The sequence below is a fragment of the Mixophyes fleayi genome, chromosome 10 (genome assembly GCF_038048845.1).
Source record: "Mixophyes fleayi isolate aMixFle1 chromosome 10, aMixFle1.hap1, whole genome shotgun sequence".
Taxonomy (NCBI): Eukaryota; Metazoa; Chordata; class Amphibia; order Anura; family Limnodynastidae; genus Mixophyes; species Mixophyes fleayi.
Window position 1 is genome coordinate 61516462 of NC_134411.1, and position 25493 is coordinate 61541954.

Below are 25493 nucleotides of genomic sequence, written 5' to 3' on the forward strand. Positions count from 1 at the left end.
GCAAAAGCATGCAGATGCGAATGGGTACGGACACATAGAACAGAATGGGTTTCATTTTTACATATGTTTGCATGCATTGGAAAGCAGCTTTGAATACCATTGAGTAATTAGCCTAAGAAATGGCAAATGTGCTTATATTGGGAGTGGTCTCACTACCAAAACACTTATCACACTGTCTGTTCTAATCAAACTTTCTTTACTTGAGTGTGAGTGAGAAAATCCCATTTTTACTCAAAGCAGCAGTAGTACCATTTTGATACTTGAGCTATATATTTTAAAAACAAAAATCTAGAAAGATATATTCACATAATATGATGAATGTTAACATCGATATATTTATGGTTTTTGCTGAAATATATTTTATTTACTAGATCCTAATTTTTCCTGAAGGGACTTGTACAAATCGCTCCTGTTTAATCTCCTTTAAACAAGGTAGGTTTTTGTAATTGTATCCCTGTCATTTTTCTTATTTGTATTCCTTTCATTTTAACAAACTAAAATTGTTGATTAAAACAATATTTCAATATATTTTTAAAACAGAATGTAATTTGTAGGTCACAGGAATAGAGAAGTTTCCAAGCAGGTCTTTGAAGCAAGTGATTTTTTTTGCTCAAAGTGGTTGAAGGAACCGGGAGCAGGTCAGGTTAAGCAAGAAAGAACAATTTTCAATACAAAATAGGGCTTTTTATACCGATTTGGACACAGCCTCACAGTCTATTTTTAGAATTAGGTTGCAATTTGTTTACCCAAACAGGGATTTACATGCATGCAAAGCTAACAATATTTACACTTCTCTTTTATGTGCTAAAACTTGATGCTTGCATTATCTGAGATTCAGTAACGCCAGCCAGCCAGGCAGCGGCTCCCTGCTGGGTAAACAGGATAAACAGGTTTTTGTCACTTCACATAAAGACTTATTTAACAATTCCTGCTATCAGCAAACAGACTTCCTCTAGCAAAGATACAAACCCAAACAATGACACTTGCATACACAACAAATCCCAATGTAACACGATAAGTGCATTTCAAACTATACATTGGTGCCTGCACATCTGATTGAATTACATTTCTACAATAAATTATTTCTACATGATCCAGCCACAAATAAGTTATTTGTCAGTGATCCAGTCACAGAGGCTAAGGAAAGACGTTTATAAATTTTTTTCCATACAATGAAATATTTCATCCTGACTGGATTTTTTTGTGAAATAATTTAGAAACTTTTCACCCCATATGTAAAAATATTGCTCCTAGTATGAAACACCGAAATTCATCCAAGGCTAAGCACGATGCCCTCCTGCTGCCCTTTTCAGATTTTCCGTTCCGTTCTGACAGCTGTTAACATCTTTCTGCTGTTCATGTAGTATTTCTAAGTGTGGCACAGTGAAATTCTACTACACAGGGACTTGTGCAGATATTTAAGCTGCTCCCAAATTAAATAAATACAGAAGTATCAGGCAGTTACAGGTTTTACAGTTAAAGACAGTTTTCGCTTGCCATTTCTAACAGACTTTCTAAATACAGGAACAACTTCAAAAAGTCTTTCACAATTTGTACATGAGCAATGCGTACAATGACATAATGCTTTACCAATGTTAGCAATGCTGATACAGTGCACTAAACCAGTCCACTGCAACAAACATGTATTCTTCCTTCCTGTGCTCGCTGATACACAGATACATAATGAGATATATGCGGTGAGAAGAAGACACTTTTTCTGACTAAAACACACTTGACCACTAGACTAAAAAAGTTTATACTTTAAAATTAAGGAAACACTATTGCTGATCTACACATTCACATGTAGAGAATAGTTTCAACATGAGTATAATCTTTAACAGAGAGCATTAAAAGAGCATTCATTACTCACCTCAAAACATTCCTATAGCATAATGTACTGTGTACTTAATAAGTGTTCCCGTACAATTGTATTGAATTTTACCAACTGTTAATGCTTCTGAATACTGTGGGCTATGTGTCAAAATTGATGCAAAGTGAACAGTTGTCAGAAAGTGTGTGTACAGGTCCATGCATTACTCTTTTGGACTTTCAAAGAGCATTTAAGATAATTTAAGAATGTACATTAACACACCCCAGTAAACTTCTGTTTAATATAATTAGCCACTTGGTGTTTTTGGATATTTAAACCCATGAAATGAAGCAGCAATTATCAACGGGAGAAAATAAATTGCTGTTAATGATAGCGGCCTGTAAAAAGGCTATACTTTCTCAATAGATATCTCCAGTACCACTAGTTTAAACTTAATAACCAGTCGTATATCCTTTCTGCTTCATATGAATTTGGCGGAAACCACTTGCAATAAAGAAAAATTAGCAGAGTTGTTTTTTACAATGTGGACACATTATATATGTACATACTATTTACACATATAAAAGATACCATTAAATCTTGCTTTCAACTCACTTCTTGGTACGATTTAGAACTACATGCAGGAAAATCTTCTTTGTAAATGTTCTAACACATATATTGCGAAACTACATACCCATATTTATCAAGAAGAATAGTAATCCTGGAGCAACAAAACCAGATACAAAACAAAAACAGATTTGATATGTTTTATTTTAACACGTTAGCATGTTTTTATAATTGCAAAAAATGTTTGATTAAATATGATATTGTATAAAGCATTAATTATTGTTTATACTCTGGAAACGTGATTGTATTCAATTATACTGTTTTTCTATTTATCAAATAACTTTCATTCAAAAGGTTTAAAAAACAAAACAATGAATGTCAGCTAAATGCTAAAAATGAACATTGTATATATGAGGCATAAAGACCTTTTAAACTGTGCAGCTCGTACTATTACTATGCAGCTCGTACTATTACTGTGCAGCTCATACTATTACTGTGCAGTAATAGTATGTCTTCACTTCGGGAACTGTTGGATAGCTTGATTAACTCATTCTATTTTATTGATTTATTTGTTATCTTAATAGACACCCTAACCCTATTCATAGTTTCTATTATGAATTAGTGATTGATCAAGATCAGTATCTCTTTTATTACTAAGTAAGAAGTATTTTATTTTAATTTATTTGATTTAATAACATCCTGTATACTTGCTAATTTTAGGTGCATTTCTTCCTGCTTCCTCTATTCAACCTATTATTCTTCGATACCCCAACACTCTGGTATGCATTAAACAATGTTTTGAAAATGAATACTGATTTATTAAAATTTGATTTACATACATGATTACAGTGGGTATATACTCAATCACCTTGATTTGCCATTGAAGCATGTTTGTTCTCCTCTAATGGAGAATGGGGTATGACGGTCTGCGACAGTGATCTTTGGGCAAATAACAGAAATATACATTCAGATCTTTCTAACTACTGTACAGTAAAATAGGCTTTTAATGTTTGTTTTCAGATGTCATTGCATTTTTCCGGGAACAATCTTGTAGTGATAACTTTTTTCACTTGTAGTTCTAAAGATTGAAAATGTGTACTAATTTCTCATCATCTCATATTGATAGGACACAGTCACTTGGACATGGCAAGGATACACAGTGTAAGTTTAATTTTCTAAAGGATTACAACTATAATTTCAATCATGTAGATTTTTCTGTGGACGATAATATTGTTATAAAAGTTGTCAGAAATATATATATATATATATATATATATATATATATATATATATATGTATATATATATATATATATATATATATATATATATATATATATATATATATATATATATACAAAATGTAAGCTCTCATGAGCAGGGCCCTGTTTCCTTGTGTGCTCCTTCTACTTTTCCATCACCCTCTGTACCTCTTGGCCTGCTTCGCTAGCCCTGGTTTTCCTGTTTTCTTAAGCTTCGGCATTCTTGTTGCTGATTTCTACCTTCCCTTTCACTATCTGTCCCAGAAATAATCTGATTTGCTTTACCCTGTCACCTGTGTTTGTATTTATTTTTGTATCATGTTGTGTCTTGGTTCTCTGTTTTCTGTATATGTAATGTACGGCGCTGCGGACCCTTTGTGGCGCCTTATAAGTCAAAAATAATAATAATAATAATATATAACAGAAAAAGCTTGTTTGTTTGTAGGTGTATAGCTTCCACAGCTCTCAAGGTAAATCAGACAAATCTTACATAGTTATTTAGCATTGAAAACGCAAGCTATTAGACCACAAAGATAGATAGATATATAGATATAGAAGTATATATTTTTTTCTTGTGTGTGATCTAGCTTTCACAATGAAAATCTCCATAAATTCCTCTGTCTTCCAAGCCCGCTGCCTTGGTGTTACCGTTGATTCCACCTGCTGCTTTAGCCCACACAATCTAGTCCTGAAGCTTCCCCTTTCAAAATATTGCTAGAATAGCAAGAGCCCTTTTCTTACACAAGATGCAACCATAATTCTTATCCATTCTTTCATCATTTCCGGGCTCAGCTACTGCAATCTCCTGATATCTGGCATTCCCCTCCTCCATCTGTTCATGCTTCAAAGCAGCAAAACTGACCTTCCTCTATTGACAATCCTCATCTGCTTCACCACTCTGCAAATTCCTACACTGGCTCCCCATATCCTCCAGAATATAGTTTAAATTACTCACTCTCACCTTTAAACCCTCAACAACACAACCCCTTCTTAAATCTCAAACCTTATCTTGAAATACTGTCCTACACACTCTCATATCTGCTTCTGACCTGCACGTTGCCTTGTCATAGCCATCTCTCACTCTTCTGTGGTGCTACCCATCAATGAATGTCTGATCAGACTCCCACTTCAGCCTTTTAGTCTTATAATTGTCTTTGAAAACCCTTCTCTTAACTAGTGCCTGCCCTACTCCTAACTATGGTATCCTTACTGCGGTTCTAATCTCCACTCTGAGACACACACTCTCTACCTGTCAGTTCTACAAGTTTTCCACTATATTGTTGCACACTCATGAACAAGGCTCTGCATACTGTCACATCTGTATCTGTTTATTAAATAAACAGAATTTCCACATCCATAGGCACTAACAAAATAAAAGTACTGTGTGATACAATATGTTGTTAACAGTATTAAATTACAACAAATATGTCCATAAGTCCATAAACCTCCAGTCTTTCTAGAAGATATTCATCAAGAGGGTTTCATTTAATGTTCAGGTTTTCAAAATATGTGAAGAGAAGGGAAAACAAAGAATCCCATAGTGCATTATCCTTCACTTAAATTTTTGAATAGCATTCTCATAATAATGAATAACATATACACACGTCACAAAACAAATCCTGGAAAAAGTAAACAATGGTCGCCTACCAGAAAAAGCTGGTATTCTGCGCATGTAATTATGGATCTTTAAATACTGAATCAGCTTGGAGGAGAATTCCTTTTGAGATGAAGATGGAACAGTCAAAGTGAACGATTCCAGGTTCTCAGCCAATGTGTTTCGACCCGCCTGGGGTCTTTATCAAGGCATATAAACAAAGCCATTCTGGTCTCTTTTTTATAGTGTCATACAGGCCAGACAATGAATCAGAGACCATGTACCGAAGTACGTCACATTTTTCAGAAGTAGGCTACTCTGTGTATCAGCGGCTTCACTAAGAGGCATACAGCTGACAATCTGTTACAAAAACTAAGGGATGTCATTGAAACATGGCTAATCCTGCTTGGACTCTCCTGAGGATAGGTCATGTCTGATAACGACAACAATATTGTTGAAGCATTACAGCGTGGTGGAATTCCATCACATTTCCTGTTTTGCTCACACAACCAACTTGGTGTTACAGAACTTTTAAAAAATGACATGCAGGAGATGCTGTTTGTGTCTTGAAAAATTTAGGGTAATTTTCTGGTTTCTGCAGCAGCATGTAGGAGAATGCAGCAGCTGCAAGAAGACTAGCATTTGAGGGGAATGTACTTTAGTCCAGCGAAGTAGTCACCTCTGAAGAGAGTGTTAATAAAAGAGAGCCTTAATAATACATTTTGACAAGGAGCTACAGAAACTTAACGTATGAAATAAAACAAAGTAAATGTGCTAACTATATTTTAATTGTAGATTAAATACTTAATTTGCTTCGCAGGGATACGAGAGCTATCAACATCTTGTAATGACGTCTTATCCTTCAGTTTCTGTGGTAACTGCTTGTTGGAAAAAAAGTTGTTTTCCCAGGACACCCAGTGGTGATGCAGATGAGTCCGCACAACATTTTGATATTTGCTCTGCTGTAAAAGAATTGGACAAAAATCGTGACAGCTCTGGCCTAAAATGAACTACGAATTCCATTTGTAAGGCCATTAGTGGCAATTACATCATAGTACACAGACTTCTATGATGGTGGATTCCAGTGGGGATGAATTAGTATTGTTTGAGGAAGATTAGCACTGAAACCTGCCACCTCTCCTGTTTCTGAGTGAGCTATGGTACAATAAAATGTAACTGCAGATTTAGACCAAGCCAGGCAGGCCTATAATTTTTATTTCAGCAATTACAATTAGCAATGGAGCACTTCTCTTTGGGTGTTACCTATATAACGCTGTAGAATTTGCCTGCAAATTCTACAGACAAGCCTGCTTATCTTCCTCTTCATCAATGACTCTTAGCAATTGAGCACTCATCTTTGGGTGTATATTACACCCAAACCTTATTAGTGCAGATTAGGAAAAATACAGTTTAATCCCTGCTAGGCCCTCCACCATCCTTTGCATGTTAATAGTAGGATTGGTTGGAGTTATGGGCAAGGTCACACATTTTTTTGGTAAAATCTTTCAAACTAGCCCAGGGGGTAAATGTATGAATCTCCGGATTCTTCATCTCCGGCGTGTTCAGCCTCTTCAGCGCTTAAATTTGAAAGCGGCGCTGCATTGTAAAGGGAAGTTTCCCTTTACAATGCAGCGCCGCTTTAAATTTAAGCGCTGAGGAGGCTGAACACGCTGGAGATGAAGATTCCGGAGATTCATACATTTACCCCCAGATGTCAAACTGTTGTGGTCTGCCACCTGCGTTATCCCTGCTTGTGTTTGGAAAGTGCAATTTGGTGCCAGAACCTCACGTGCCAGAACTGCTGCCACTGGTGCCACACTGCGTCCACTGGTGCAGGACTTACACAATCAACCGCATCCCTGCTTGTGTTTGGAAAGTGCAATTTGGTGCCAGAACCTCACGTGCCAGAACTGCTGCCACTGGTGCCACACTGCGTCCACTGGTGCAGGACTTACACAATCAACTGCATCCTCATCAGCGCCCTCGTCGGCTACCCAAATCTCCCCCTCATCCCCTTCTAATTCCAAAATGTCATCCTCACTTGGTGTATCACCGGCTACACTCGGGCTGTTCAGGCACACATCAGCAGAAATGCCGAAAGGGCCCTTCTTTATGGGTACACTATCAGAATGGTCACGATTATACATACCACTCGTGGATGGACTCTCCTCAGGGATTGGTGTAATTTCTGATTCTGAGCATACATTTTCCTCTAATGCCTTACTGTTTTCTTGCAGCTCGACTTTTGCACGTAACAGTACTTGTGCACCACTTTTGGACTCCAAATTACTTGGTCTTGCTTGCTCACGAGTGACTTTACAAGAAGAAGGCTCAGTAACATTTTTAGATCTGGCACTCAGTGCCGTAACTAGACATTTTAGTGTCCTGGGCGAGACAGGGCACCGGCGCCCCCCATCTAAGCGGGAGTGACATTTGACAAGTGGGTGTGGCCAACCTAATGTGGGGGCGTGGCTAGCACTTTACTGAAAGAATCCTTTTACACATATTTGCAAATGCATGATATATATATATATATATATATATATATATATATATATATATATATATATATATATATATATATTACACTGATATATATTACATTACACTGATAATGCTGCCCAATTTGGCTATACATTGATTATGAGTGCAAATTCAGAGCTAAGGGCAATCACAGATTTAAAAGTGTTACTATTTTACTATGGAAGATTTTATCCCTGCTTTTTGAAAGAGTTCTCCACCTACATCTAAAAATAACAAATAATTTGGCTTGATTTTTTCAGTCCCATGGATGGCCAGAGGGGGCGGGAGTAAAAATTAGTGTTGAAGCAGAACAAAGAGTCAGGCTTACAAAAGTAAATTTAATTTGCAATACTGATGGGAGGAGTATGAGAATGAGAAGACACAAGCTGCTCAGTAGTACGCATGATGTTGGTAGTACATACATATTATTTAACTTTAAGTGGTGATCACCTTTAATATCTGACCAAATCAGAGCACTACACTAGTGTTGCTGTCTTATAAATATACATTATATTTTTAAACTAAATCTCTAGTTGTGAAACTAGTAGCAGCATCTACAGGTAAAGGGCATTACAATCTGAAACCCATTGGCATAATACTTTTGTATATAGTAGGAAAAACGCAATAGTTGAAAACATTTTTAGTAAGGTTTTTTAGAAAATATCACAAACTGATAAAATGTAATTTATATCCGTAGTTTTTTTATCTGGAGGGTGTAGAGGGGGGGGGGGGGGGAGAGAGAGAGAGAGAGAGAGAGAGACACGGGAGGGAGGGGAGAGAGCAGGAGAGGGAGGATGATGGCAAGCCAAGAGAGATGGAGAGATGAGAGGGAGTGAGAGAGATAATGAAGAGAGAGATGAAGGAGTGGAAGAGAGAAAGAGAGAGGGGAGATGAAGGTGAGATAAATGGAGAGATGAGGTAGAGCGATAGAGAGAAGAGGAGTAAGAGATGGATGAGAGAGTGTTAGAGAAGTAAGAATGAGGGGGAGAGCGGGACAGTGAGAAATTCGGTGGAAGAGCGGACTAGTGAGAGGGGGAGTGATGAGGTAGAGAGAGGAGAAGAGAAAAGGAGGGAGTGTGGTAAAGTGTGGGACAGAGAAAGAGAGTGGAGATGAAGGTGAGAGAGATGGGCAGTTGAGGGAGAGAGAAAGAGGAAGAGGGAGAGAGAGAAGAGGAGAGAGATAAGAGAGAGAGATAAGAGAGAGAGAGAGAGATGGAAGAGTGAGAAATAAAGAGTTAGAGAGGGGAAAAAGGAGTGGGACAGAGACAGAGCGATGGGGGGAGCGCGACATATGGGAGACGAAGGGGAGAGAGCGAGAGCGCGCGTGAGTAAGAAAGTAAGAGACACACCAGAGATGGCAGGAGAGATACAGAGGGCAGTGAGAATGGGGGAGAGGGGCTATGACAAAGTGGGAGAGAGAGACACAATGCATTCAGTTACACTGTGATGAACATGTTGAACATACAATATGAACAAGTGAATAACAATCCTTTATCCTCAGTAAGACCCCGTGTGTAATAAACAGAGGTGGCTTCTCATTTTCAGACTGGAACAAGTATGGAATTGATACATAGTAGCACAGAGCAGCCAGACATTTCCAGAACACACATTCGGTTTATTTATATTCACCTTATTAAATGCAGAATACGAAAAGCAGAAGGAATATTAAACTAACTGACAGAAAATGACAGACACAGAATTTTGGAATCCGCCTGTATATATCACTTACAATCAAATCTCTGGGCAACTTCCGCTCTGTGTATTACGAACATCGAGGGCATTTTACACATAAACACAAATTGATTGGTTTGGATGCATTATTCTCAGGAAGGAACCAGCTGAAATCATTCTGAAAGTAGCTTATAAAATGGTTTTATTGAAGGGAAGCAAAAATGCAGCGAGTTGGAAATTCTGATGACCTGGCACTGATGGGAACTGGTAATTTATTAATTTAGCCGTGCCATTAGGAACATAATTAGCCGATCGAAACAGCAACTGACTTTTTAGAATTATTGTGTCAGCTGCCCTTTAACAGAGCCATTTACAAACGTTTAATGCTGGGTAATGATGTGAAGATAAAACAGACATCACTGTAACATACCATAAATGTAGCAGCGCTCACAGATTGTAATAGTACTTCTATTACTAGGATCCTGGTAATCTCACGTATGCTGCAGCTCTTACCTTCTGCCCTTAACTTCCGCAGTTCCACTAACAGGAAGTTTGGCATTTGGAACGCAAGTTTGCTTTCCAAACGCCGAACTTCCTGTCAGTGGAACTCGCAGTTAAGGGCTGAAGGCAGGTACCGGGCGGCTGCTGCGCCCTGGTAGATGGCTTCGCCTGCACCTGCCTCATTACGGCTCTGCTGGCACTAATAGAGAAAGGCGAAGGACTCATTCTTCCTTTGCCACTGCAAGTGTAGAATGGCATGTTGGCAAAAAAAAAATTCTCGGCAGCTAACTTTTCATCAGTTACAGCTCTTTTTCTCTTCAACACGGTTCAAAAAAAATTTTTTGGGGTGTTTTTTCCCCTGACTTAAAAAGACTATGTACTTTTTACATAGGCTTTACCAGATGACGTACAGGGAAGACTACCATCAGGACTGGTGCCAGCACCTGCTTGCTGATCCTGCTCATATGTGGACTGCTTTGAATCCATTTTAATGAGCCCAAAACACTTGTAGTGCAAAATATTAAATAGATAGTGCTGCTAGATAATACTTTCAGCACCAGAAAAATTGTTGTATGACACTGGGGAATATGGGACACCCCAAAGCACTTGTAATGCAAAATCCAAACTTTATGCTGCTAGTATATTTCTATTTATGCAGCCAGAAAATAGTTTCTGAAGGATTGAATATGACACCCCAGACAGTTGGTAATGTTTGCAATAATGCCTCCTCTATCCTCCTCTCTTCCTGCTATAACAATTGCTGGAAGAATTGCTGGAAGAATTGCTATCTCCCTGCTCTAATGCTGCCTGCGACCTAACCCTTCTCCCTCCCTCTGTCAAATGGCGATGGATTGCTTTGGAGGCGGGTATTTATGGATTTCAGATATCACGAGAACCAAGCCACGAAATCCGACGACGTCATAATGACGTTTTGCCTCTATTTTGAATCCGAATAGGCGGTTCGGTACTTGGATAGGTGAAGTTCGGGTGGGTTCGGTTCTCGGGGGAACTGAGCCTGGCCATCTCTATATATTATAGACTTTACTGCACAAAGAAAGCAGAGAAAGAGTTGTTTGTTTGCCTTTTTTTTAACTTCTCCATTAGCTTACCTATGAACAAGAATACAAAACCACAAATAGAACAAGGGTCAGCAAGTACTTTGGGATCTAATAATGATATAAAGGCTTCTTTATAATTGTATTTATTATTTTCCAAGGAGGACAGCAGCAGTGGTAATATCTCTGGTTAGTTCTGGTCTGGTCATTGATGTTTCTCCTGTTCATGTTAAATATTTCGGGGGTTACACTTGACACTGATCTTTTTTGCGTGCTTACAACAGTGCTGTAAATTGAAACATATCGTATATAACATAATTAAATGTTTTCCATTGGTTTGAAAAATGATTTATAATCTACAATAAATAATTTTATGGAATTGTGAAAAAAAAATATAATCAATTGCATGCTAGACGACAAAACAAGAATATGCCAGTCCAGCAGCAGGTAAATGTTGTATCAATTGCAAGAAATTAACCCTTATTCAAGACTTTCCAGTTTCCCCCTGTATCTAACTCCCATAAGAGTCCAGTGTCTTATTGATGATAATTAGTGGGATTGTTCATATACCTAAAAGTGTTTTACTCAACATCTGGCAGATTGGCTGTATATTGAAATTATGTGGCTTCAGTCTAGTACAAAAGAGTGCCTCATCTTCCTTCAATGCTGAATTCCAATTCCTGAATGTTGTTTTGCAGTTTCTGAGCATTGCTGGTAGAAATCATGGGCGGTATAACTGCATCCATAGCCATCATTATGACTGAACATGCCTACAGTTACAGAAGTGGGTAGTGACTGGATAAATTGTCCAAAAATTGTTGCTGCTGTCTTGTAGAGCAAAGTTGGAGGTTTGAGAGCAAAATGTTAATATCTCTTGCATATGCCACCCATTTGCAAAAAATAAGATTGTGTTCTTGGACAAGGTGTTTAACTGAGCCTCAAGGAGATTGTACATTTAGGGTTTGTTACTACTTTAGCAACTAGCTTGTAAGCATCCCTGGAGATAAAAGGAATAACAGGAATAATAGATGAGACAAAACAATGTATGCTGCATATAACAGTACTTTCAAACGTGGCCTTTTAGGAAATTTCATGTAAAAAAATTATTTAGCTTCTCAACATACATCTCTAAGGGGCTTCTTTTCAGGACCATATCCCTTCCAATGAGCTACATTTTGAAAGTGACCTTGAATCTAAGATCATTTCTATTTCATACTCTAGTTCTTCATTGACATTAACTGGAGGAGTTCTACACAAGTTTGTTTGATCTAAACAAAACCACTGGATTCAATAATGGGACATGAAATACCTTGGAAATCCACATAGATGGTGGAAAAGCTAATTGTAAAGATACTGGGTTTATTATCTTGGTAATCTTGCACGATCCAGTATATCCAAGACCTAATTTTGCTGATGGTTGTTATAATTATTTCTGATGGATATCGAGACCGGATCTCTGACTTTTATTATTTTCCCTCAATTTCTTTAAGACTATTTTTATATGATTGCAGGTTTTTTTTTAAATTTTATTTTGTAAGGTCAGTACAACAATAAGAGACGATTGACATAAAGAATACAGTTAAAAGAAATGGACAAAAAGTAATCAAATCAATGCTCAGCAAAGATCCAGCGAAACACTTAGTCAAACGAACCTTTAAATGTTGTAGTAGCGAATGACCCCAAGTTTTTAATGAGAGAGGAGAGAAAGAAAGAGAGGGTATAGAGAAAGAAAGGAGTGAGAGAAAAGGAAGAAAAGGAAGAAAGGTAAGAAGTGACTAGATCCACTGTAAAAGGAGAGAAGTCCAAGAAAGAAGTGAGGTATTAGAACTGGGCTATGTAAATGGTGGGCACGCCTGAAAGAAGGGACCACGATGTAAGGTCTGTTTTTACTTGGTCGAGTAGGTGAGGAAAATTAGCCTGAAAGAGATGTCGATAGTGATTAGTAATAAAAACACCCAGGTATTTGATTTTGTGGTGACCCCATTGAAAAGGGAAGGAACGCTCCAGCAGCAACTTGTCTGTAGCCGGTATGTTAAAGTCCAGAACTTCTGTCTTGTCTGGATTAATCCTATAACCCGAAAAATAGCCATAAAGATCTAGTTCATCTAAGAGAGGGGGCACCGACGTGTTGGGGTTAGTAATAGACATTAGGACGTCATCCGCATACAGAGCGGTCTTATGTGTAGAGGGGCCCACCTGAATGCCTGATATTTCACGATTATTTCGAATTCTAGCGGCCAGAGGCTCAATGACAAGAGCGAATATAAGTGGGGAGAGGGGACATCCCTGGCGAGTGCCATTCGTTATCTGAAAGGGCATCGAGGTCAGGCCATAAGCAGACACAGTAGCTGACGGGGACCGATAGAGAGCTAAAATACCTGTCAAAAACCTGTCTGTAAATCCCATCGCTCGAAGCACCGCCTCCATTAACGACCAGGAGATGCGATCAAACGCCTTTTCGGCATCAAGCGCCATGATGAGGGAACGAAGACCATTGTTATTTATTGTATGGCTTAGGTCGACAATCCTTCTAGTGTTATCAGGGGCCTGACGCCTTGGGATAAAGTCCACGGTCAGGATGGACGAGGGCTGGGAGCAGTGGGTTCAACCTAGAGGCCAGAATCTTTGCGAATATTTTCAGGTCTACATTCAGTAATGAGATGGGCCTGTAACTAACACAGAAGGAGTGATCTTTCCCCTGTTTAGGAATAACAATTATGTTTGCCCTAGTAGTGGCGGAATCAAAGGAAGCTCCCCCAAGTACCTCGTTGAAAAATTTTGTCAAGTGACGACCGAGGACCTCTGCTAACTTTTTATAGTACTGGGGAGTAAGGCCATCCGGACCAGGAGCTGAGGAAGACTTCAAGGACTTGATCGCTGCCATAACCTCCAGCAGAGTAATATCTGCATTTAGATGAGATTGCTGCATGGTGGTAATTCTAGGGAGGGGCGTAGATGACAGGTAATCAGACAAAGTAGGGGCCAAGGGATCCAGACGAGGGGGGGAGCATCAAGACTGTAAAGAGAAGATTAGAAATCCCTAAATTCTCTAACTATCCCTGCTGGGTCATATGTTACATTTCCGGAGGGAGTCTGACGTATTTTATCAATGTGTTGCAGGGCAATTTTTTTCCGGAGCTTTCTGGCAAGTACAGAATCGGCTTTATCTGCTTTGTCATAGTAACGCTGTTGAAGTTTCTGCATGATGACAGCTGCTCTACGGCAAAGGATGTTATTTAGTTGACCCTTCAGTGAGGCAATTTTGGGGAGTAAGGCCGGATCGTGGAGTGTCTGATGCTGCGTAAGGAGTGAGGCTAGCCTAAGTTCCAGAGAAGCTACTTCTTCGGCTGCCTTCTTTCTAACCACCGCTGATTGACTAATCAATTGGCCTCGTATGGTAGCCTTGTGCGCCTCCCAAACAATTCCTGGGGTTATGTCAGGGGTTGAATTATCTGAGAAGTAATTGGTAATGGAGGTCATAATATCTAGACAAATAGATCTATTAAGTAAAAGAGAGTCATCTAGACGCCATCTACTGCGCTGAGGGGGCGGTTTGAGAAGATCTAGTACGATGATCTGTCCAGGAGAGGGGGGTAATGTTTGCCCGTATCACATGATCAGCGAGTGATTGCGAAATGTGTAGCATGTCTATGCGTGTGTAAAGTTGATGCGGGGCAGAGAAGTGAGTATAATCCTTAGTGTCCGCATTACATAGTCTCCACGAGTCATGTAAACAATGGTGTATAAGGAGTGTGGAGAGACTAGCGGATTCAGGAGAGGAGGAGATACCCCGCTGGGAGGAGGAAGAGGGAGACCTATCGAGTGCCGGATCGAGAGTGACATTAAAGTCACTTCCCATGATAACATGGCCCTGTGCCAGCCGCTCAATTTGCTTGAAAAGCCTGGTGAAGAAAGGTTTTTGCTTCTGATTTGGGGCGTAGACCGATACCAATGTAACGGGAGCAGAACGGAGAGTGCCAATCACCATCAAAAAGCGGCCTTCTGGGGGCGTGGCTTGGAAGCCATATCGAGAGGGTGCTGGTGTGGCGAGCTCCCGTACAAGAGGGCGATTTTAGGCTCTCAAACCCCCTCCTGCGCCCACATACTTCACCCACTGCTGAAGCCCGCAGAAGCAGGCACCTCTTACCCACGAGGCGGACCCTCGCAGAGACGGCCGTGACTCCCGGCGGTGCCCACTGACACTCAACTGCAGTCCTGTGTCTGGGGCTGCCCCCCCGTCTGGCATCGCACATTTCCCTGGCGGATCGCAGCCTTCCCTGGATCCGCGTCTGACCGGCCCTCCACTCGGGACGTCTGGGCCCTGTAGCCGCGGTCTGTATTGCCGCCCGCACCCCGCCGACTGTACTTCCGGTTTTGGAGACCCGGACTTCCGGTACAGACCTGAGGCCGGAGTGAGCGCCTCCACGATTTGTGTGACGGGTGGAGGGGACTAGAAGCGGCAGAGCAGTGCCACCAGCCTGGAGGTTCCACACTGCCTAAGGAGGAACACAGAGGAAGCAGGTTAGTGTGAGAGCGCCACTACCTGCATTCAATCCCAGCTGCCCACCCAGCCCACCTCCATCAAGAGCTGAGAGGAGATTATTTCATCATTTAGTCAGCAAAACTTCAGAGCGACAGACATGGGGCTTAGTCTGGAGCCTTTAAGCAGAGCAAACTGCCAGGCTTGCTGTCCTCCCCTGCAGGGGTTGCTTTGGACTGCTGTCTCATTTGTTCCACATTCTACCTATTATTGGGCCCTGTCCCTGGATTTCTGGGGTGCTCAATGACCCTATAACCCCCTAAATGCTTATGGGGGAAAAGTTTCTTCTACACTACTTTTCAAATCCAGATTCATGTGACCCATCCTCCCTACGTGGGTCCGCTCACTGTACTTTACTCTACTAATTCGTCTGGACATACCGCCACTCCTGTTTAAAACTCCAGTCTTTGGTGCGCCTCCACAATGCCTAAGGGAGGCAAGAAATCTCATCCTAAAGGACTTAATATTCTCGAAGCAATCGACTTCAACCCCGCATCGGGGAAGGACAGACTCCCCTCACACTTCTGCTGACTCTGAATCGGACGAGGATGATACATCCCCGATAACCAGACAGGACTTTTTAACGCTAATCAAAGAAATAAAAGAGCTTAAATCTTCCATCCATTCAGAGGTGCAAACCGCCCTTCACTCACTACGCACGGAGGTGGCTGCAATCGGTACTCGCACTGACCAAGTTGAACAAAGACTGGAAACGGTGGTGACCTCTCAGACAGGAATGGAGGAGGATATTGTACGCCTTAGAAGCGATCTGTCATCTGTCCAGGAACACCGGGAAGACATGGATAATCGGGCTAGGCAGAATAATCTACGTCTGAAGGGCATCCCAGAAACAGTCAAATCGGCCCACCTGGACCAATACCTGAAGAAGCTCTTCTCCCAGTTAGCCCCCGAGGTCCCAGAGGACCACTTGCTATTGGACAGAGCCCATAGAGCCCTAAAGCCCAGATCGTCTGATCAGAACCAGCCTAGAGATGTTATCCTACGGCTCCATTTCTACACTGCCAAGGAGATGGTTTTGTGGGGGGCTAGGAAGCTACATACCTTAACCTACGAAGGCCACAATATCCAGATTTTCCAGGACTTGTAACCAACCACCCTGGCCAGGCGACGGGAGTTCACCCCAGTAACGCAAGTTCTACGAGATCATAATGTGCGATATCGGTGGAGCTTCCCCTTCCACCTCTTCCTCTGGCATCAGGAACGTCAGATTTCTGCCCGCACACTCCCGGAGGCGCAGGCTCTTCTCCAACGGCTGGGCCTTGCTCCCGGTCCCTCCGCGGGCGCTTCTCAATCTCCTACCTCGGACAATCAGGATACGACTCCGCGACCTCAAAGAGCACCGCGAGGCAAATGGTCCACAGTCCAGAAGTCCCCCACTCCTCGCAAGACTTTGTAAATCAACTCCCTGGCTGTTGTCTAAGGCTGCGAGATTTTACATTCAGGGATGGTGCATCGGGATATGGGCCTAATGAGAGTCGCATCTGCTTGTTTATTGTCTACCCTAGCAGGTGGCTCAATTCCAAGGAATTGAGCCTACATGGAGACTCGTCCCCTGCTGTGACGTTTATATGCTGCCTAGTTTTTAATGTAATTATTGCATGCTCTAGGTCGGCCGGCTGTTTGCCCTTTCTGTCTCTGCTCTTTCTGTTTGCAGGTCCGTCCTCATGCCCGCTGCCTTTTCAGTTCCACAGCGGACTGCCCGCATGGACCTCCCTCGGAAGGCCGTATATCTTCTCGGCTCACTAACAGGCCTGTTTGTTTGTGTTTGTGACTCTATGGTCTATCTGGAGCTGCTCTGTGACTGGTTTCTTTTTTTCTCTCTTTTTTCGCTCCTCCTTGTACCTGTCTGTATGTTTTGTCTTTTGTTCCCTTGTTCTTTGTTTTCCCTCTCTTGGGACTCCTTCTTATGTCCACAATGGTATCTACTTGCATATGTTACAATACTTCTACTAGCATTGTACCCTTTAGCTAGACAATGTACCATAGTCATCGTATACGTTTTTGTCTGGTATTTCCTTTTTCTCTGTTTTCCCTCTGTTGGGACTTCTTTCCATGTCTTCAATGGTACTTACTTGCATATGTTATAACCCATCTGATATCGCTGTACCCTATAGCTAAATAAGGTACCATAGTTGCTGTATATGTTTCCAACAGTTAGTCCTATGATTTGGAGGTCCCCTGACCCGCCATCCCTTCCTCGCTCCCTTCACACACGGACCCACTGGGAGGTGTGCCCCTACCTTCCCCCCCCCCCTGTCAGCGATTTACCTGTCACCCTCTCGGCTGGTAACCCCTAGCTATACCCCCTATAGAGCTTGCTTGCTCTCAGCTGGTCCCCGGGTACCTTGAGTACCGCTCCATTTTTCCCACCAGCACCCTGGACGAGTGTCTCGCACCACACCCGCCCCCCTCCCTCTACCTTCACCACACTCCTATAATGTATCCCCAGTCAGAAGTCCTACTTCCTATACATATTTTATCCTCCTGACTCCTCTCCCCTGACTTTCTCATGACCCTCCGCTTGATATCTTTTAATGTCAAAGGCCTCAATTCCCTTCAAAAAAGGGGCAAACTCTATGCTTCGTTACAGGCCCTTAAAGGTGATCTAGTTTTCTTACAGGAGACCCATTTCATTAAACACCTACATCCGGAACTTAAGTCCAAAAGATTCCCCCTCACCTACCACGCTTGTGATACTACTAAGAGGAGATGCGGGGTGGCAATCCTTTTCTCCCGTAATCTTGTTTTTAATCTTACAGATACGTATAGAGACAAAGGAGGTAGATATCTTATTATAGTGGTTAAACTGAATAATCTCCCCTGCACATTAGTGAATATTTACGCCCTGAACCAAGACCAGCACAAATTTTTTAAACATCTAGGAACTCTACTCTCTCAGGTCCGTAGAGGAGAATTGATAGTAGGTGGAGATTTCAATGCAGTTCTTACCCCCCATATGGACAGATCTGCCCCTTCAAAGGTTCTCTCTGACAGGAGGGATGGGAGGAACTCCAGGGCTTTGCAGGATTTTATGAAACTGCATAATCTGTACGATACATGGAGAATCTCTGACCCTCTGGCTCGAAACTATTCTTTTTATTCCTCAGTCCATAATACCTACTCCCGAATCGACATGGTCCTGCTCAGCCATGATCTGACTCTTAAACTCACTAACTCTAATATTCACTCAAGTACATGGTCTGACCATGCCCCAGTGTCGGCAGACCTCTCCTCCTCAGTTACTCGCCCCTCTACCTTTTCTTGGAGAATCAACGAATCCCTCCTCCATAACCAGAATACAGTAGCCCATCTTAAAACTCTAATATCCAAATATTTTGAAACAAACGAGTCCCCGGATATCTCACCCTCTACTCTCTGGAATGCCCATAAGGCGATCATCAGAGGCCACCTAATAGCCTTGGCGGCAAATGCCAAAAAAGCAAGATTAGCTGAAACTGTGCGCCTCTCCACGTCCCTCCAGAAGTTGGAGGAACAACATAAATCCAACCCTGACCCTGCCGTACTTAAACAAATCCTCTCTGTGAGAAGTGAGCTCAACCTGCTTCTCTCCCACCGAGTGGCCAACAAGCTGAAATGGCTGAATCAACGCTTTTATGAAAAGGGTGATAAGGCGGATAAGCTCTTGGCCACTTGGCTGCGGACTAAAATTTCAGCCCGCAATCTTATGGCTAAAAGAGATTCTTCAGGGGTCCTGGTTTATGATCCCAAATTAATTTGCTCGGAATTTCAGAACTATTATCTGAAATTGTACAATCTCCCCCAACAACCCAACACTTTGGCCCAGCGGAATCAGGCGGAGCACATAGATAAATTCCTGGAGGACGCCCGACTCCCTAGGCTTACCCCCCAGGCCGCGGATCGTCTTAGTGAACCAATCTCCTTGGAGGAGGTGGAGCAGGTTATTAAGGCTCAGAAAGCGGGTAAGGCTCCAGGCCCGGATGGGTTTTCGGCAGCTTACTATAAAAAGTTTGCGGCTCTTCTGGCCCCTTGCCTCTCTACTCTTTTTAATTCTATCCTGAAGGGCAATTCTTGGCCCAAGGAATCTCTGGAGGCTCGGATAGCTCTGATCCACAAGTAGGGTAAAGATGTCCATAATTGTGCTAGCTACCGTCCAATATCTCTGCTTAACAACGACCTGAAACTATATGCCAAGATTCTGGCCAACCGCCTAAACACTGTACTCCCTGGGCTAGTTCACTATGATCAGGTGGGGTTTGTTCCTGGTAGACAGGCTAGGGACAACATGAGGAGAACTATTGACCATATTCACATACTCAACACTAGGAAAATTCCCTCCATCATTTTATCCTTGGATGCGGAAAATGCCTTCGACAGGATCTCCTGGCAGTTTATGACCGATACTCTTAAGCACTTTGGCATCTCTGGGGATTTTCTGTCAGGGGTCCAGGCCTTACATTCCCATCCCTCTGCTAAGGTTATGGTTAATGGCTCTCCTTCTGATCCAGTCCCAAACAGTAACGGGACCCGCCAGGGTTGCCCACTCTCCACTTTAATTTTCGCCTTGGTCATTGAACCTTTGGCAGCTACCATCTGAGCCTCCCCAGACATAAGAGGGGTCGAGACGGGGTCTCTGGAGAGTAAGCTCTCTTTGTTCGCTGACGATATACTCCTCACACTTCGGCAGCCAAAAACATCTCTGCCCAACCTGTTCTGCCTCCTCGCGAGATACGGCGGCCTGTCCGGGTATAAAATTAACATAACAAAATCTGAGGCCCTATTTCTTAATATGCCTTCACAGGACTGCTGTGATCTCACCTCCCATTTTCACTTTAGATCGCAGAAGAAAAAATTTAAATATCTGGGGTCTACATCACCACCTCATACGAATCCCTATACCAGGAGATTTATCCAGTAAACTTAAATCAGATATTTTCTCCTGGCGGACCCTAATCATTTCGTGGCTGGGCAGGATCATCGCGGTTAAAATGACTATTCTTCCTCAACTCCTTTACCTTTTTCAGACATTGCCGGTGAGAGTACCCCTAGCTGAATTATATTCTATGCAGCAACACCTTTCTAAATTTGTTTGGCGGGGCAGGTCTCCCAGGCTCCGCCTGGCATTACTCAAAAAACCCAGAGGTTGTGGAGGCAGAGGCTTCCCCGACCTCAAGGCCTATTACAGGGCAGCCCAGTTTAGCTCAATTGTTTCCTCATTTGCCCCTCCTGCATCTCACTCATGGGCGGACTTGGAGGCTGCCTATCTCTCCATACCGGGTATATCCAGCCTTTGGGGAATTCCTTCCGGTATTCAGTAGGCTCTAACTAAACGTTTCCCAACCCTGGAATTTGCTAGCCGGATCTGGGAGATCTGCAAGAGCCATCTCTCGTGTCTTTCCTAATCCTTTGTATATTATTCCCCTTTGGCATAATCCCTCTTTCCCCCCGGGTATGTCCCAATCTTTTTCCCGGTTGTAGACCAGGGCGGGATTGCGATTTGCAGGAAGCCTCCTTGAACGAGCAAGGCCTATACCCTATGATGTTCTTTGCTCGAGAGTTCCTAACTTTCATCCGCCTTTCTACAAATACTTGCAGATTCGGCATTTCCTCCTATCACTCCTGTCGGACAGCACGCCCAACCTCTCCTCCCAATTTGAATCTCTCTGCCTCTCTTCCCCCCTGCGAAGAGGCATGATCTCCTCCTTGTACAGCCTCCTACTAGAGAAATTGGTGGCGGGCAGGAATATACATGAGAGGGAGTGGGAGAGGGATCTGGGCCCACCCCCGGAGGAGGACTGCTGGGAGACCATTAGACTGAATGTGGCCTCTAGCTCCATCTCCACATAAATCAAGGAAAATGCGTATAAAGTGTATTACAGGTGGTATCTTACACCTGATAGGCTCACAAAAATGTTTGTCGGCCTCCCCCGATTGCTGGAGAAATTGTGGTCACCGAGGCACCCTCGTACACATTTGGTGGTCCTGCCCTGTTATCTCCTCCTTCTGGGATAGGGTTTCGAGACTTCTCTCCTCCCTTCTCCAATGCCTTATCGGGAAGAATCCGTGGTCCTTCTTACTTTGTTATCCTATACAAGACCTTCATACCCACTCTGCAAAGCTAGCCTCACATGTGTTGGCGGCCGCCAAATGCCTGATAGCTAAGTCCTGGAAGCGGGTGGAGCCTTCTCGCGTCTCTTTTTAAGATCATATATATGGTTCATAGCCAACATGGAAAAGATCACCTCCTAACTACGGGACAAAGAAGACAAATTCCATCAGGTCTGGGCCTCCTGGCTCTGTGCCTAGAGTCTCACAAATCCGTCTTCCTCTTATTAATCTCCTTCTTAAACAACCCCACATAAAATAGAGCCTATTGTTTTTCTAAAAAGGCCACCTCACAGTCCAGGTAGCGCTCCCCCATGTGGGAGAGCACGCTTCTCTTAGTCTATTTCATCTGACGACCATGTACTTTTCCCCCTTCCCTACCCCACACCCCTCTAAAGCCCATCATCATCATCATCATCATCACCATTGCCTTACCTCCCCCTCCCTTACCCATTACTAACTTGTTATATTGCAATACACATTTCTGTTATGAAGGTGACATTGCTGGATACATGAACCTTGAATGTTCTGCTCAAGCTTTTTATTTTCTGTTTATGTCACGCAAGTTATTTTTTTTTTGTATGCAATAAAAATTTCGAGTTAAAAAAAAAAAAAGCGGCCTTCTGGGTCTGCATGGGTTTTGGAGTGAAGAAAGGGAACCTTACTATGGATTAAAACAGCAACGCCCCGTTTCTTGCAATCTGATGAGGCAAAGAAGGTCTGGGAAAATTGCTTACCCTAAAACTGTGTATGGGCTCCCGTAAGGTAAGTCTCCTGAAGAAATACAATATCTGCTTTTTCTCTCCTACAGGCACCCAGGAGTACTGCTTTCGAGGAGAGTTGAGTCCGTTCACATTAACGGAAAAAATCTTCAAAGCCATGGCAGCAGCGGGGAACCAGTTTCCAAAGATATCACTAGACATTTAGATGGGGAACAAAACCAGTTAGTTTATAGGAAGGACACAAGCTTAGAAAGCCGGTAAGAGAGTGGATCAAAGTCACAAAGGAAAGAGAAAGGAGATAGAGAAATAAGAAGCCCAATTGGTCGAAAACCCTGAGTAAAAGGAATCCTGTACGGATTCAAAGACATTATCCAGTATTGGAGCACATTAAAAACAACAATGTCAAAGGGTGCGTGGGGGGGTGGTCCTTAGATTAACGCGGCGTGAGGAGCCGCCAAGACCCCAGGAGACCCACAAATCGAGTATATTAAATAAAAATAAAAATAACAATAGAAAATATAAATATATAATCAAAATCTAGCCGTAGAACGGTGTGCAAAGTAAGTACAACATGTACATAAAACATTTATAACATTAAGGGAGGGGGGGGGGGGCGGAAAGGATGGTGGGGAGGGAGAAAGGGAGGGATAAAATAAAATAAAAAAAAAATATGAAAAAAATAGAAAAAAAGGGAGGGGAGGAAAGGAGGATAGAGGATATTAGGGGGGTGAAAAGGAGAGGATCTAGGAAAGGGGCATTTGCTCTCTCTTCCAACGACCAAAATAGGACCGCAAAACAAACAAAAACAAATGGATATGAGAGGTCCCCTTGGCCATCAAGAGAGAAAGGAGAAAAAAACAAGATAAACAAAAAACCCCATATTATACAAAATATTTGAAACTTTAGGAGGGTAACAAATACCAGCTGACGTTGAGAGTCCACCTAAAAAGGAAGAATCAAAACAGAGAAAAGGCAAGAACGGACACAGGAAGAGCCAATCGTGTAGAGATAGCCCGATCAGGGGGGCTCTGCCTCCCGAGGACGACGTCTCGAACACCGGGACCATTCAGGCTGAGGGAGTGCCAGGCGCTGGATCTGGGAAGGAGTAGCCTGAGGGACTGACGATTCAGGAAGGATGCCCAGCCTATCCAAGAGACTCTGACCCTGCTCCAGCGATTTGACGAAGTGGGAGGAGTTGTCAGCAAATACTTGAAGTTGGAAAGGGAGGCACCAACGGTAACGGATGTTGTGCTGCCGAAGAATCTTGGTGACAGGCTGAAGGTCTCTCCGTTTTTGTATCGTGGAAGGAGCTAGGTCCTGGAATAGTTGGATGTCCATGTCCCGGAATGTGATCACAGAGCGATCCCTGGTAGCAGTAAGGATGCAGTCTCTGGTCCGAAAATAATGCAGGCGAACAATAATGTCCCGAGGAGGTTGACCATTTGGATGTTTAGCTCTCAGGGCGCGATGAGCCCGATCCATAAGACAATCAGTCTCAGAGATGTCCGGAAGAAGATGGAGAAAGAGGTCCTTGAGGAAAGAATGGAGATCTGCGTTGCCTATTTCTTCAGACACGTTTCTGATTCGGATATTATCACGGCAGGATCGATTTTCGGAGCCCTCTTGTTTCTCTTTCAAAATTTCCACCTCATCACGGAGGCGGGAGAGTTCCTTATCAGTTACAGAGTTAGATCGACAGATGTCATCGGTTTTTGATTCCAGGGCGTCTGTCCTGTTACCCAAAGCATTCAACTCTGTTTTGAACTCGTTGACCACTTTTGTCAGCTCCTGATAGAAAGTTGTTTTCACCCCCTCCATGAGGCTAGACATCACCGCTTGTATCTGAGGGTCAAGCTCAACTTCAGCCGAAGAAGAACCTGATGTCCCCTGGCGATCAGCTTGTGGAGAGGAGGGCTTCGCTTTTGATCCAAAGAAATTTGCCGATGTTCCTGCAGTCCCTTTCTTTGGTTTGGCAGTCATGGTGTGATCAAGCTAACCGGTCTAGCAGTTGGATGAAGTAGTAAGAACAGGGTCAGGTGAGGAAAGGAGGAAGGGAGTTGGAAGGGAGGACGCACACCGATCCCGGCTCAGTTGAGAAGAGTCCTATCCAGGGTCGGGCAACATAGTAAGGTTCACATATCAGACGGGGATGCTGTTTTGTGCATACGAATCAGGACACCGTCGGTCAAAATTAGATCTCACAAGGACAGTCAATGTGATTAGAAGTACAAAAAAACTTTAATCTCAAAGAGAGGTTTTAAATTTTTACTTTTCAGGTGCAATAGCACAAAATTGCCACAGCTTGTAAGCTGCTTGATAGATTCAATATAGAGCCTCTGTTGTAAACTTGAACTTCAGGATCTATGTAACTTCTCAAGCAGGACTGGAGCGTTGTCAGAGGCTAGAGATCCTCCAGGCATTAAACAAGTGGGGTCCACAGATGCAGGGTCACCAGCAGTCAGGCCAGAAGTTTATCGGCAGTAGAGGCAGTGAAGGGGTTAACGGCTCCAGCTGTCTCCAACCTTATATCCCGGGCCACACAGCGCCAGACACCTGCGCACAGCGGCTGCAGCTGATGGGAGGCAGTGTAAGCTCCAGATAGCGCCTGGACCTGGCCCCCCTAATCCCCTCCGTAGAGGACTCCTTTGTAGCCGACCGGAAGTTCGGCACAGCTGCACTTCCGGTTTTTCCCCGCGGTGGAGCTCGCGGTCTTCAGGGACACAGGACAGCTGGCCAGGTGAGTTGCTAGCCTAGCGGTGGCAAGGCAGTTCGGTTAGGAGGCCTGCAGATCCACTTTTATCAGGCAATTTACCGCTGACTGTCGCCGCAGTCCGCGACTGGAAGTCCGGACCCGCGAACCGGAAGTGATGTGTCTGGGGGACCCCGCGCAACCAGAGACCGCTGGTGTGTCGGCCTCACACCCCCGCTACCGCTGACTGACACCAGAGCCTCGCTGGAGCAGGTAGGGTGACGTTTTGACACTACAGGGGACCACACGTGTATGGTAGGTTGACTGCAGCCTTAATGACCCGCTAAGTCTGTCGCCCAGCCACTCGACAGCGGCTCCTGTTCCGCTCCTCTATGGGTCACACTGGACTCTACAGCCTCCCTGATGTTTCCTCCATGTACGGGGTAGTTGTTTTA

At 43.2% G+C, this 25493-nt stretch overlaps 1 protein-coding gene across 2 annotated transcripts in view; it reads left to right on the forward strand.

Moving 5' to 3' along the window:
- Positions 1-25493, forward strand: part of LPCAT2 (lysophosphatidylcholine acyltransferase 2) — a 209346-nt gene that overhangs the window by 64312 nt on the left and 119541 nt on the right. For both annotated transcript variants that reach the window (XM_075188834.1, XM_075188835.1), the window contains 3 exons: positions 372-432; positions 3098-3156; positions 3504-3538. In XM_075188834.1, coding sequence (XP_075044935.1) covers positions 372-432; positions 3098-3156; positions 3504-3538 — 155 coding nt within the window. The remainder of the gene's footprint in view (positions 1-371; positions 433-3097; positions 3157-3503; positions 3539-25493) is intronic.